This window comes from Panthera pardus, unplaced genomic scaffold (assembly GCF_024362965.1).
Source record: "Panthera pardus isolate Hobbes unplaced genomic scaffold, ASM2436296v1 HiC_scaffold_25, whole genome shotgun sequence".
Taxonomy (NCBI): domain Eukaryota; kingdom Metazoa; phylum Chordata; class Mammalia; order Carnivora; family Felidae; genus Panthera; species Panthera pardus.
The window spans coordinates 78,366,858-78,382,544 of NW_026526821.1; the positions used below are offsets into that span (position 1 = coordinate 78,366,858).

General features: G+C 39.0%; 1 protein-coding gene across 1 annotated transcript in view; it reads left to right on the forward strand.

Annotated features, from left to right (window-relative positions):
- Positions 1–3,731: 3,731 nt before the first annotated feature.
- The window catches only part of REL (REL proto-oncogene, NF-kB subunit), a 35,572-nt gene continuing 23,616 nt past the window's right edge, over positions 3,732–15,687 (forward strand). Inside the window, exons 1-3 of the mRNA XM_019429809.2 lie at positions 3,732–3,857; positions 14,247–14,389; positions 14,903–15,051. Of these exons, the coding sequence (XP_019285354.1) occupies positions 3,848–3,857; positions 14,247–14,389; positions 14,903–15,051 (302 nt within the window). The 5' untranslated portion in view covers positions 3,732–3,847. The remainder of the gene's footprint in view (positions 3,858–14,246; positions 14,390–14,902; positions 15,052–15,687) is intronic.

Below are 15,687 nucleotides of genomic sequence, written 5' to 3' on the forward strand. Positions count from 1 at the left end.
TCCTTATCATCGTCTACAAAGTCCTAGAGGATCTGGCCCCTGCTTACCTCTTCAACCTCATTCTGTTTGCGTTAGTCCTCCTGGCCTTCTCTCCATCCCTCAGGTAAGCTCTTACCAATCTCCAGGATTTGGTACTTGCTATTCCTCTGACTGGAATGTTCTTTCCCTGAATCTTCCTGTGGATACCTCTTTCTGATCACTTAGGACTCAGCTCAAATGTCACATCTTCAGAGCATCCCCATCCTCAGTCATATACTATCCCATTGCTTTATTTTCTTTACAGCAACAAAAAAACAAAATACCTTCAGGATAGTATTTTAAAGGATCTTTTTTGATAATATGCTCGATGTCTTTCATGTGGGCCATAGCTGCATGAAGGCAGATGCTCTGTCTTCTTTCTTAGTGTGTCACCACCTAAAGAGTACCTGGCACAGAGTAGATATTTGTTGAACTGAATGAACAGTATCAACAACTGGGTGCCTTCGAGGAAAACTAGCATGCACTATTCTCTTCTATAAGTGCCAATAACTAGCTGCCTATCATCTTTACAGTAATAAGCTCTTTTTCTCAGCATAAGTCCCCTCAAAATCAAAATTACTACTTACCTTTGTTGTTTTTTAGTCCATCCATCACCTTGTCTTGCAATCTTTCTATCTTAAAAAATTAAGTGAGGGCACCTGGGTGGTTCAGTTGGTTGAGCATCCAACTCTTTGATTTCAGCTCAGGTCATGATCCCAGGGTGGTGGGATCCAGCCCCACATCAGGCTCTGCCCTAAGTGTGGAGCCTGCTTGGGATTCTCTCTATCCCTGTCTCTCTCCCTCCCTCTGCCCCTCTCCCCTGCTCATGTGCACTCTCTCTCTACCTCACTCTAAAATTAAAAAAATAGGGGCACTTGGGTGGCTCATTCAGTTGAGTGTCTGACTTCAGCTCAGGTCATGATCTCAGGGTTCTCTGGAGCCCTACATCGGGCTCAGTGCTGACAGCTTAGAGCCTGGAGCCTGCTTCAGATTCTGTGTCTCCCTGTCTCTCTGCCCCTCCCGCCCTCAAAAATAAACATTAAAAAATTTTTTTAATAAAAAAATAAATAAATGTATCCTGTACAACTAAAATATTTTCCCTTTTCAGATATGGACTGAACCTTTCAAAAGAGCGTTCCACTACTTTAAAAAAATGTGAAAGGGTTAAAACAAATCTTTAGGAAGGTAAGATAATAAAACCCATAGCTTAGTCATATGACAAATTAAAAAAGCCCTGGAAATAAATATAAACATGCGGTCCTATTAATGAGGAGATTTAAATAAGTCAGTCTTTGAAAAATAAAAGATAACAATTGATTAGTTCAAAATTCTATGGTTGTTATTAAATCTCCTTAGGTAAACTTGTGAGTTTACAGATTGGATGGTGTTAGAACTGGTCCTAAGTACTGCAACTGGGACAGATTCTGTTCGGTCCAGAACTCTTCAGTAGACAAACATTATTATTCTCTATTAAGTTCAAGAGGCACCTAAAACCAATCAATTTCTGAAGGTGGAATATAAACAAATAGACACAAAATATTTTCCATTCCTATTTGTCATTCACCTTCCTAATGAATTCTTAAACATCTGTGCTAAGTTCTCCCTTACAGTTCTGATATTGGGGGTTGTAAGGTTAAATTCGTCTAAAAACTAAATTAAAAAATTTCCCTGGTACCAAAATGGACAAGAAATCTCACCTTTCTTTTTACTCAGCAATTCCTTTAGAAAAATCGAAATTATAAATGATGTCTCTCTTTGAGAGGTATGTATACCTTTTAAAAAGCTAAATAAGCCTCTTGCCAGTTTTGAATCCCTCTAAGGTCTTTCTTAGGGGCCTTGAAATTACCTCTTTGAAACGCAAGCACCAGGGAGGACCCTGTCCCACCTCTTGGTCTTTGTGGGATTTTAAACCCCAGCTGTTGGCTTCCAGATGTAACTTCGTATTATTTTTTTCCTTTGGATAAAGACAGCAGGTCGGTGGTGGATTATATCTGCCTGGCTACATAAACAAATGAGGGTTGTTGTGTCTTTCTTTTGTTTTTTTTTTTTTGTGGGTTTTTTTTTGTCTTTACAATCTCTTTAGGGCATCACATGTTTTAATGCTTATTCAATAATAAAATTGTTTCATTCTTTCCTACTTTTAGCGGAGAGGATATTATGGAGATGGTAGATTTTATTTTTATTATTTATTATTTTTATTTGTGCGAGAGAGATATCGAGCGATCGAGAAAGCGAGAGAGCGAGAGATCGAGAGAGCGAGGGAGAGATCGCCCAAGCGTGGGAGAGGAGCAGAGGGAGAGAGAATCTTGAGCAGGCTCCACGCTCAGAGCAGAGGTCAACAAAGGGGCTCAATCTCACGACCCTGGGATCTTGACCTGACAAGAGTCAGAGGCTCAAGGGACTGAGCCACTCAGGTGTACCAGATTTTATTTTTAATGATTTCCCCAACTGGGTCCTCCAGTTTCAGCACTTGTATAGCTGGCTGATAATCCCCATGCCCCCTCCACACTTGTCTTAGGCAGTAAGGTATAGTGCAAAGACCACGGAATCAGACAACCCTGGGTTGAAACCGTGCTTTTCATTTTACCAGAACGTAACTTCTCTGAAGTATTACTTCTTTTTTTCTCTTAAGTATTACTTAACTTCTCTGAACCCCTATCAACCTCATTTACAAAATTAGGACAATAATACGTTTTAAATGAGGTAAATAAACGGACACACAGGAGGTGCTTAGCACTCGAACGAAACAGAGTTATACCACACTGCCTCCACACACTAAACGTGTGTTCCACTCCCCCTCTCCTCGTGGGTATCTGTCAAATCCCAGGATAGCGTTTACCTCACTAATCTCGAGCACACTGCGTTAATAGGCAACGACCTCGCAGTGAGGATCTTCACAGCTGAAAAAGTTTTAGTAGGTAAAGTTGACAGAGCCCTCGCAATTCAAACAGAATGGGGGAAAATCAGGTTGCGGGGGTCCCCAAATGCAAATACGTGAATTACAAATGAATACAGGCGACAGCGCTTCCGCACTTCCTCTCCGGGCTCATCAGGACACCGCCCGCCGACGCGGGGGCGAAGATTTGCATGTACGAAGTTGGGAAGAGGCGGGGAACCACCCATCGAAAACCCCGGCCGCCGTCCCCCGGGGCCCCGGAGAGCCAGCCCCACTTCACCGCCCGGCCCGCCCCCAAGTGCTCCGGTGCGGCCGGCCCCCTGGACGTCACCGCACCTTCCCACCCTCTTCTGAACTTTAAACCACGCGCCTCAGAACAACCTGGAGGAGGGGGATTTCTTCCGAGCCGGCGGCTGTCGCACGCTCGGAACAGTCACCGCCCGGCTCCCAGCGTTCCCCGCGCTCCCGAAGATCCCGCCTCCCACTTTCCAGACCCAGTCTCAAAGCATTGGGCTGCAGGGGGCGGGGCGCGGGGTAGGGGCGGGGCGGAGCGCGGGCCTCCGGGACGCCCCGCCTCTCCGCCCCCGGGGCAGGCGGCGGTGCGGGGGTCTACGTCAGCCGCGGGAAATCCCCTCTCCTAGCTGCCCGCCCCTCTGCCTGGCCGGCCTGTGGCTCTGGCGGCGCTCCGCCCCCTACCCCTGGCTCCCGCACCTAGGAAGGGCGACTCTGGGTGCTCCGAACGCGAGAATTAAGGGGGTGGGAAGGTGTGAGCCGCAAACTCCGAGGAGGGCGGGAAGGAGGAGGAGGCCCCGGGGGTGGTCAGGGGAACAGGGGGTCCCGTCGGCAGAGTCCGTCGGCCGCCGGACCGACGCGGGCTGATCGCGGAGGTCTCGGGTCTGGACGCTTGGAGCGGGCGGCGAGGTGAGCGGAGCCATGGCCTCCGGTGAGTGTTCCAGGCGCGGGTCCGGACCGGGGGAAGGAGCGCCTCCGGACGTCGGAGTTTCGGGGGTCCCAGTTTTGGTTGTGCGCGTTATGTTTTAAAATCGTCTCATCTGGCAAATTGTCAGCCTTTAACAAGTTCCCCGGTTCAAGGTTTGCGTGCGAAATCAAAGTCACGCTCTGTAATTTGATGCCAACGATTTGATTTTTAGGATTAGGGAAGTAACAATTACCTAAATAAAGGAGGACGGATAGTTCTCGTATTTAGAAGTTGTTTTATGTTGAAATGGTGGTTATGTTTTAGAGCAGGAATGAAGAAGCTTCAGACCTCAGGAGTGCGCTTTTTTTTTAAAGTTTAATTTCATCAAGTGCCGAGAGGTGATCACTGATGTGTTGACAGTTGTACAAAATGTGGTGCGGCTTTAAAAGTCACCAGTGGTATCCCAACAGCTTTTAAGTGGAAACGTTGCTTGAACAAAGTGGACAGTTTCTACTCTAAAGCGCTTACATTCTGTTTTATGGAAAAGTCATTTTTTTTCTTTATTGGAAAGGAGTATTAGAACACCGGTGCTTTTAAAATAGGAGCAGGAATGAAAACTGTGCATCACTAATGTAGAAACTGATTTTCAGTTAATAGATGCGTCCATTTCTTGCTTTGGAGGGAAACGACTTTATCAAAAAACAGGTTAGAGGACAGGGGAGGGAGTCTCAAGTATGTAGCCGTGGTTTAGATCTGTTTGTAACCTAAAGGGAAGTAAATCGAGTAGATTGTTCCAGTTGGACCTTTACAGGATGCTGGCAAGGTTCATGAGGCCGTTTCCCGGCAGAGGGAGCAGCTTGAGCAAGGCTGGGAGGCCTTATCGATAGTATTAAGTTAGCGCTGTACTAAGTGGCAGAAGAGGGGACCTTATTTTTGCTTGACCCGCGTCCTCCCAAGTCCCTGGTTCAGTGACCCTCAGAAGGCTGATATCTAGCAGAGAAGAGGAAGTAGAAAGCATTAAAGGATTTTTTTTAAGGGTTGAGCAGAACAATGCCGTAGCTACTGCTGTAGGCCGAAAAGGAAATTGGGGTGGTTCACATGACATTTGATTTCACTTTGTCTGTGGTTTTCATGTGAGAATACAAGTGTAGTTTAAAATATTTCAACTTTCTCTTTACCCACTTCAGTGACCCCAAACTTTAAGATAATTTTGTAAATTTATAACTTCAAAGCACATTTAGAATAAAAGTGCAAAGATGATCTGAAATATTTGGCTAATTTATTATTGGTTACCAGAAAGAGATTTTGTGTGAAAGTAGTAAAGAAAGGTGAGCATTATAAATAAAAAGGGTCAGACTGCTGTCAACTTAACCAAACTTCGTTCATATGTGGCTTGAATACAATACTTCTAATTATTTTACAAGGGAGAAAAGAACCATTTACACAGAGGGTAGCATAAGCCCCACAGCATTCAGGAAGACGATACAATTTAAATTTGTTTAATGGCACTGTATTTTGTGCTGTTGTGAGAGCTGATTCCCTAAATGGAAGGGGAAGAAATTTAAAGGAATGGAAAGCTGTAGAGCAGTTATCTCTCTTTTTTTGTTTTTGTTTGTTTTCTGGGTTGTTTTTTGTTTTTTGTTTTTTACCTTTTCTGGAGTTGCATTGAAATGGGACTATTTAAAATATAACAAGTTATTTGGGGCGCCTGGATGACTCAGTTGGTTAAGCGTCCAACTTCCGTTCAGGTCATGATCTCATGGTTGGTGGGTTCTAGCCCCTCGTTGGGCTCTGTGCTGACATTTCAGAGCCTGAAACCTGCTTCGAATTCTGTGTCTCCCTCTCTTCCTCTGCTCCTCCCCTCGCTAGTACTCTTTCTCTCAAAAATAAATAAATTAAGTAAATAAATAAAAATAAAATATAACAAGTTATTTAAATTGGAATTCAGTTGTTTGAAAACTGCCAAGGAAATTTTTAAAAAGGAGTCTGGGTATATTTTCCTTAATCACTTGTAAAGGCCTTAGAGAAAAAGATGCAGTAATTACAAATTCTTTTCCTGTTTTGAAGCAGTAATTGAACCGAAAGAGTAATAGGAAAAAAAAATTTGCTTAGTTTATCTTTGTTTAGTTTAGATTATTTGTAGTAAGGTAGTATTGGAACCTCAAAAAGTATTTTTATTGATTACCAAGCACTTTAGACCATGTCTTTATTTCTCACCGGATGTCATATGTAAATAGGTATGTGTAGTTGCATATGTTATCTGTATAACGTAAAAGTAGGAGATCATAATCTCATAGGCAAAATTATATAAGTACCATGAGTAACTGGGACTTTGATATGTTTATGATTCTAAATTTTGTTCAGGTAAATTACCAAATTAATTATTTAGGATTTCACAGATCAGGTTCTATTAAGTTGTCTTTATTGCTTGTTTGTTTGTTTGTTTGTTTTTAACACGTTGATTTTTCTGTCTTTTGGCACAATTAATTAGAACAGGTATTGCTAAGAAGAATGTTCCTTGTCCACTTAGGGTATGCGTAGGCAGTCATTACTCTTGTATATTTATGATTCTGTTTTGCTTAACATAAGCAAAATTAGCTATTTTATGTCTGAATTTAAGGCTTCTCATTGTTCCAGTAGAAAGTACGGAATGCTCTTATGCACACATAGGTCTGTTTCCTAATAAGCAGTACTGTCTTTGGTAAAATATGTTTTAATATTTAGATAATTGATTTTTATTCGCAGTTTTCTTAAGTATAGTTCTGTTGTGTCATACAATAGGAAGTACATGAAGAAATTGTTTTTGTAAGCCACAATACTTCCAACTCTGTGGTGTGAGTTTCAAGAGAACTATAAGTATTTCTCTTGAGTAAGGGGAAAAAAAATCAGTGTAGGTATGATGCAACTTAATCTTTAACGATAAAGCTGGAAGCTGGAATTGGCAGCTAAAGCAAATGACTTTTTTAAGGAGAAGACTGCACACTGTAAACACGAAGGCTGTTTCAGACTTGCCACCCATGAAAACGTAGAGACAATAGTGGTATGAAAGAATGAAGGTACTGACAGAATGAAGTGGTATGATAGAGTGAAGGCACTGAGTGAGCAAAATGGCTAGGGAGGAATCATGATGAATCATAATTGGTCCCATCTGGGGTGTGTGTAGTATCTTTCCCAAATACAACTTAGGAGGCTCAGCATTTCCTTTTGTCCTGTCCTTCTCTCATCTGCGTTCTCTGCAAAGGATTGTGTTTGTAGGCACATGACACAAATACTTGCGTGGGACATACTTACACTAAAAACCAGTTAATATTTGTTTAATACTTTTTAAAATTGGCATCCTGTAATGTTTAGTTTTAAATTTGGCAGGCTTTTTAAAAATATATATTTATTTATTTATTTTGAAAAAGAGCATGCGCGCACAAGCGGTGTAAGGGGCAGAGAGTGAAGATACAGAAATCCCAAGCAGGCTCAGTGCTGTCAGCACAGAGCCCATCCGTGGGGTTTGATCCCACAAACCGTGAGATCATGACCTGAGCGGAAACGAAGAGTCAGTCGCTTAACTGACTGAGTCACCTAGGTGCCCCTAAATCTGGCAGTCTTAATCAAGACAGGTGATTTGGTATTGCCATTTATTTTCAATTTAGTTAAATACCTGAGTAATCTGGGACAGATTTTAAATATTTCTCTACTTTTTCATCCCAGAAGTTAAAATTTTTTTTGAGATCCTCCCTGCCCCCCAACACAGTGAAATCTCTAGCACTTACCAACTCTTACATCTTTTATTTACCTTATGCTGCATACATCAAATACACATCCAAAACTTTCCTTACTTGGATTCTTAAGGCCCCTTTCCCAGTCAGCCTCAGATATTGGAATAAATCTGGACTTTAGCCCATAATGAAGCTGGTTTTATTCCAGTTCTGCTACTCTGTGAGATAAAAATGAGAGAATAACTATTATAAAGGCTTGTTTTTAGGAACCCATAAATACCCATCAATGTTAGTTTTCTCATGTAGTGGAGCTGTTTGGGGACTCAGACCTCTAGGAAATGGGACTTTCTAGAGATAGTTTTGAGTATCCTGACATTCTAGAATTCTGTGAAACCTTAAAAACTTACAATAATAGGCTAGAACAGATGCTAGACAGAAAATAGTCTTTCAGGAATATATAAGACTACCCATTTACTTTTAAACAATTTGAAATGGTTTTCTGTATTTTTAAACTAGGGCAGAAGAATTTAACAGTGATGTTTGGAGGCAGTGTATCTTTTCTCTGTTGTCCACTTAAATGATACTGAACGTTCTGAAAAGAAAGAAAATAAAAAATTTCTTAGTAGATAAACAGTGTGTCCTTTTGCTAATGATTGATATAACTTATCCTTCATTTGATTTCTTTTGCACCTTCTGTGTTATTCTCTTTCTATCCTGTGGGAATAGGCTTAAGTTTTCTTTGCCTCTTCGTTAACTGAATGCCATTCTATGTGAGAAATGGTAACTCTAAATTTTGATCATAATTAGGAAGAAACGGAAAAGCTCACGTGTGTCTTAAGGTAGAGACGATTATCACAATTCACTTGGGTTCCTAGGTTTGAGGAATGACAAATCTTTTCTTTTTCTCCAAAGTGAGTGAAGGTGATATTTAGAAAAGTGTATATTGTTAGCTCCATTTCCTCCTTTGACTCTCAGGCAGTCTGTTATCCAGTACTTCTGTAAGAGAGATGTGGTCTGTAGTCAGTTATTCTCAGCTGTGGTGTTGACATTTTAGTGTGTTATCATTTGCTTGCTGTATTGTAACGAGTATTACTAATGATAGTTAAAATATTAGTTTTGCAGACAATTTACCTTTTAAATAGATCGCTGTGATTGGAGACCATCCCATCATAATGCCTTTTTCCCTTGCTTACATTTGGCTAAGCTTCTTAGACTGGGAGAGAAAGAAGACTTAAAAGTTGTCAGAATTCCTCTGCCTAGTTTGTCTATCACCCAGCTCATACTTGTATATGAATTTTTGGACTGCTCTCTAGATATGTGCATTGTTTCTGCTTCTTTATGTTTTAGGGCAGTGGTTCTTAATCAGTAGTTTGTTAGAATGGTTTGGAAGGCTTTTTCAGAAATATGTTGGGGCTTTAAAGATTTCTGTTTCTATTCAGCAGATCACAGGTGGGATCAGGGCGTGTATGTTTTTTGAAAAAGCTTCCTAGGTAATTCTGATACATACCCTCACTGTGAACTCTGTTCCAGGAATTTCATTGGATCTAAATACTGACTTCCCTATACCAAGATGCATTATCTTCTTAAATTAAGTTGCATTTATTTTAGGTTATTTGCTGTAATCAGTTATTGTGACTTTACCCCTAGTGGTTTTTATGTTTGGGTTTTTTTGTTTGTTTTTTAATTTGATCCATTGGGGTCCCAGCTATCATATTTGCTAATGTCATTTATAATTTCTTTTTCTTATAACTTCATAATGTTGAGCTTTAGCATCTATAAAATGTGATAATAATTCCTGTTCTGTTTTTATGAAGATTAAAGTTGAGAGGATCAAATAAGAATATATATAAGAGTACTTTAAAACAGTGTTATAATTACTGTAGTTAACTTTTTACTGAACAATTAACACTGGTTCCCAGTGCTGGCTATAAGGTTTTAGTTAAGGTGTCTATTTCTGACAATTAAAGCTCCATTTTTAACTTTTATTTCAATGTAATTTAAAAAAAAATTTTTTAAGTTAATTTATTTTTGAGAGTGTGTGTGTGCAAGTGGGGGAGGGGCAGAGAGAGAGAGGAAGACAGAATTTCAAGCAGGCTCCTTGCTGCCGTCGCAGGACCCCATGAGGGACTTGAACCCACGAACCATGAGATCATGACCTGAGGTGAAATCAGGACTGGCCACTTAACTGGACTGACCTACTTAGGCACCCCACAATGTAATTTTTTTTTTTATCTTAAAAACTCAAATAGCACCTTTTTTTTTTTGCCTAAGTGCAAATAAAAACATGAATATATCTTGCAAATATTTTGGCTATATTTCAGATGTTTTACAGTATTGTTAAAAATGCAGGGGTCAGCCCTAGCTTTTGTATAGTATTGGTTAAAGAAAAGTGCAGTAATCAAGAACTACTTAAAAGAAATTTCAACTTTTCAAAACTGTAGTGATTTGAGATAATCTTAGTTGAGAGTACTTATTTTCCCTACAATTCCCTCATTGATATTTTACCTTCTTCCACTCCATAGATGACTACATTTCAGCACTTTTTTCAGGAGAGTAGCATTTTAAGGCAGAGTACTGAGGAAGGAAATAACTGGTACACTGTACTGATGCGTGATATAAGTGATTTATAGTTGGGAAGTAGTTTTAAATCATAAATACAGATAAATTAGACTGTAAATAAGTATGAAGATTAGAAAAGTGTAGCAATTCTGGTACCCACAAAGCACTGGTTTTTTTCCTTAGTAGGGAAACCTACTGAAGGATCATCAGTATGATCCTTCAATGTTTGTGTAACTTACACAAACAAAAAGATTTTTAGATTTTCAGTTATTCATTCTCCAGATGTTTACCGAATATCAGTGTATAAGGCACTGATGAATACGTCACAATTCTTGCCTTCAAGTAGCTTGAAAAGAAATAAGACCAGTAACTTGATGAAGTAAAACAAGTTGCTTTTTTTCAAGAAGAAATAAAACAGTGAGTCTCCCCTTAATTATAGTAATTTGGAATAATTGTCATAAACAAAATACTATGGCAAATTAGAGGAGGGGGAGATTATTTCCAGCTGGGGGAATGTAGAATATTATAATAAACTGTTGGTTGCTCATGAGACTTTTTTTTTTTTTTAACCAATAAAGAGCTTCTTCAATAGGAAGAATAGATTTCAAAGGGTTTTAAGTACTTGATGTTATATGATAACTAATATTTTTCATTTTTATAATTTCACATTTTTAAAAATTATTTTAATCTTTCAGCAACTGCTCTTTTCTTGTCTATAGCCTTTTTTCAAAAACGCTTTCTACTTTAAGGTAGTGTTTTGTAACCAATGAAATATTTGAAAAATCACTATGAGCCTAACTAGCACTTTTACTCACACTCATCTCCCAAAAGTTAGCCACTTACCATTAATGATGTAATTCTATATCAACTTCCCACCAACCACCTTTAAATAAATAGTGGGCACGGATTTATTTGACCTTTAGTTCAACCACATAAATTATTTTATGTATCACTTTAAATATTGTTGAGTATTGAGAGGAAAATGTACTTTATTTTCAAATACTCCTTCAATAATATATAAGGATATGAAATATTCTAAACTGAAATGTGAATTTGAGTTATTTGAAATATGTGAAGTTGAAACACTCATCTGCATGCCTTACATTTTTCAGTAAAACTGAAATAAGTGTTAGGAACAAGAGTAGGTTAAAGTCCGTTTTCCCTGGCTCTTTGTCTTTTGCCTAAACAAATAGGTAGTAAATTCAAACAGGAGTCTGAACCAACCAATTAATTAAAGGTAACATTAACACTTCATTCAGTAACCCAAAGTAGAAACTGTGGAGCCTCAGTGATTCTTTACTTGCTCTTAACCCTAATGTTCAGTCACCAAGGAGTGTTAATTTTATGTTTTCAATAATCCTTCATCCTTGTTATTACTACCATATGTCAGACGTGCCCTCATCATTGGGCACAGTAGCATAACAGCCTCTGAACTGATCATCATGCTTTCTCCTTTCTTTCCAATCTGTCCACTGCCATCAGATTTCTTACTCTAAAATGTCAGTCTGATCATATGGTTCCCCTGCACAAAACCATTCATTGATTCTTTGTCACTCAGAAGGAAATCCAAATCCCCAGTGTACTCTGGCATTTGGTTCTAAAGGTGAAAGTGTATTACACGTTCATTATGGTTATATTGGTGATTCTTAAACTTTCTTTTCTGTGCTGCCACGACTTTGGACTCCCTGCTGAATGCCAACTTTCTCCCTTCCCCCTCTGCTCTCTCCACCCTTTTGCTTCATTAATTCTTTTTCCTTTAACACAGGCATGTCTGACTCTTTTGCTCTTACTGTCATTTTATGCACAATTTGTTAGCATAAACAAAATTTTGTTTTGTTGGACTCTCCTATAGTCTAATAATTTGTGTTGTTTGCCTCATTGTTTTTTTTTTTTAATTTTTTTTTTAACGTTTATTTATTTTTGAGACAGAGAGAGACAGAGCATGAACGGGGGAGGGTCAGAGAGAGGAAGACACAGAATCTGAAACAGGCTCCAGGCTCTGAGCTGTCAGCACAGAGCCCGACGCGGGGCTCGAACTCACAGACCGTGAGATCATGACCTGAGCCGAAGTTGGCCGCTTAACTGACTGAGTCACCCAGGCGCCCCTGCCTCATTGTTTTCTAAAGTCTTGAAAGTACCAGTTGTTATAACATCATGGTATCACTATAAAATCATTGTTTTCAAGAAAGCATTTGAAATGAATAAGAGTAGACAACATGTATTGAGTATTTCTTATAGGTGTGATACTTGGTAAGAACCGAACACACATTACCTCTAATCCTCACAACAACCCAATGAGGTAGTTGCTGTTATTATTATTCACATTTTATAGAGTAGGAGACTTATAAGATACAACATTTCCAGTGTGTTTGCTATTTTTTTTTTTTTATTTTTTTTTCAACGTTTTATTATTTATTTTTGGGACAGAGAGAGACAGAGCATGAACGGGGGAGGGGCAGAGAGAGAGGGAGACACAGAATCGGAAACAGGCTCCAGGCTCTGAGCCATCAGCCCAGAGCCTGACGCGGGGCTCGAACTCACGGACCGCGAGATCATGACCTGGCTGAAGTCGGACGCTTAACCGACTGCGCCACCCAGGCGCCCCTGGGTTTGCTATTAAGATAGGACTAAGTAGGAGTCACAAGACCTCTTCCTCATACTGTACTGGGAAGACCCATTGTGTTACCCTTGTGAAGAGTTTTCTTGCATTCTAACAGAAGATAAGTCTTTAGTCAAAGAAATTGATTATCTAATTGTGGGAATTTAAAAGTCACTAAGCTGATTGAGGGAATTTTTTTTAATGGAAGACATCTTTACCTCCCTGAAGTAAAGACACATTGCTAAGTACCCTACTTGTAAGCACACTTGAGTGTCTCCACTGAGCTTTCATTTCCACAAAATGGATCATAAGAGGGGGTAAACAAACATGCACGTGTTCTAGGGCAGCTCTATTGACATATAATTAATGTATGATAAATTACACATGTTTGAAGTATGCAGTTTGATAACTTTTGACATGGAAATACAACTCTAAGAATCATTATCACAGTCAAGATAATTAATATATCCATCATCCCCCAGGTTTCCTCATCCACTCCACACCCCTGTTCTTAGGTGATCAGTGTTCTGCTTTCTTTGATTATAGTTAGTTCATATATTCTAGAGTTTTATATAAATGGAATCCTACAGTATGTGCGCTTTTGGTCTGGTTTCTTTCAGTCAGCATAAAGTTGCATGTTTTAAATGACATTCGTTATAGAAAGTAAGTAATTATTTTCTTTTCCTCTGTTGTGTCTCATACTTTAGTAAAGGTTTAGATGGAACTGATTGAAAATTGTGGTGAGCTTAAAATCACTTCTGGAACTTGTTTGGATATACTATGTATCAATCCTTTAAGATTCCAATGGAGATATTTAAAAAACATATCCTTCTGCAAGGATTTAAATGCATTTTCAGTTTCTTATTTTTCTTTCTTTTTAATGTTAATTTTTGAGAGCAAGAGTGAGTGAGCGAGCGTGTGGGGGTGAGGGGAGAGAGAGACAAGGAGACACAGCATTCAAAGCAGGCTCTAGGCTCTCAGCTGTCAGCACAGAGTCCAACACGGGGCTGGAACTCAAAACTGTGAGATCATGACCGGAGCTGAAGTTGGACGCTTAACCGACAGAGCCACCCAGGCGCCCCTGTATTTTCATTTTCAATTAGCCGTCTTTTAGTACTGTTAAGAGTCTAATGCAAAATCAAGCAGTTAAACTCACTTTTGGAGTATGATATTGCACTTCTGAAGACTATCTTCTTGACCCTTCTGTGGGAATCTTGAAGGAAACCCTTCTACTTGTTCTCATATGAGAAGTGGGTATCTCTGAAGTGGGTATCTCAGAACTTCACACTGGCATTAGCTGTAGATATTAAATGATAGAGTGCTACCTAATAAATATGATTTGAGTGATCTGTGTTAACATTATGTTAATTATGAGTGGGAGAAGAAGGTGCCTTTACAATTCAACCTTGGGTAATTGTATTTCAACCTTATTATTTAATATTGGGAGGGAAAAATTTTTAGTCTGCTGTTTTGAAAGAAACAAAATGGTTAAATCCATTATTACTGCTATCCTAATTTCAATCTTCCTCTTTTTCAAATTTCCAGGTGGGTATAACCCATGTATAGAGATAACTGAACAGCCCAGGCAGAGGGGAATGCGTTTTAGATACAAATGTGAAGGGCGGTCAGCGGGCAGCATTCCAGGGGAGCACAGCACAGACAACAACCGAACATACCCATCTATCCAGGTAATAGACCATTTTCCTGTGTGTACCTAACTCTTAATTGCTTCATATTTTAGCTATAGCAATTACATTCAAGACCCAGTTTCTTCACAATGTGCTGTCATTTCTACTGTGGCTTGTGCTGTCATTTCTACTGTGGCTTAAATATATACTTTGAAGGGGTATTTATGGTATGACAGTGAACAGAAAAGCCTGGCATTCAGTGGCCCAACATTCAGGTGTTTTCTCATGCTCCATGATAATATTATGGTATAACTTGTTTTAAAAGGAAAATGGGCAGAATCAGATTATGTGACCAATTGAAATTAACGCAGAAAATAGTACTCCAGAGAACTGAGAGGTAAATTCTTCCCTTCTGGTATTCTCTGGAAAGTTTCATCCAAACTGCATTTGCCAGTCAACTGGACTTTATTTATCTGGTGCTAACTGCATTATATATATTCAACTCTCATTTAGTAGATCAATTCTTAATGAGATAAATTTATGGATTATATCTTTAATTTCCCCCTTTTTCAGATTATGAACTATTATGGAAAGGGAAAAGTGAGAATTACATTAGTAACAAAGAACGACCCATATAAACCTCATCCTCATGATTTAGTAGGAAAAGACTGCCGAGATGGCTACTATGAAGCAGAGTTTGGACAAGAACGCAGACCCTTGTTGTAAGTACACAGTCACAGATCTCTTTAGAAATAGGATAAGCATAGGATGCTCTGTTTACTATGCATGTACATCTGTTATTTTTTAGCAGAATAAAGTAAACATTCAAGGTTAGTTGTGGTTAATTCTACTGTAGCCACTTCTCACTTGGATGCGAAAGCTTCTCATACTATGAAAACTATTAATATAACTGCTGTTAATGAAATAACGCTATAGTGTACCTTTAAATTTTCTTACCATTTGCTTAGAACCACCCTTTTATTCTTTACTAGTGGACAGCCCATGATGGTAGCAGGAATACTTATTGTTACTGAAGGTATACATAAACTTATTTCATGCTGTGATTTTCTTTCTTAGTTTGAACCATTTATGAAAGGTTTTCTTTCATATATTTTACTTTGTCCTTTCATTAATAGTTAAAAATCACCAAATATGAGAAAATCAACTGGAAAACTGGAATTATTATTTAGAAAAGGACAGGTTATAAAAGTAACATACAATAGTAATTCTAAGATAAAAAAAATCATTTAACACTTTGGTGTTGGTGAGGCTGCCACAAGATGGGTCCATTATCATGTTGGTGGTAGTACAAATTAATCAAATCCTTCTGGTATGCACTTTCACATAGGAAAAACCTG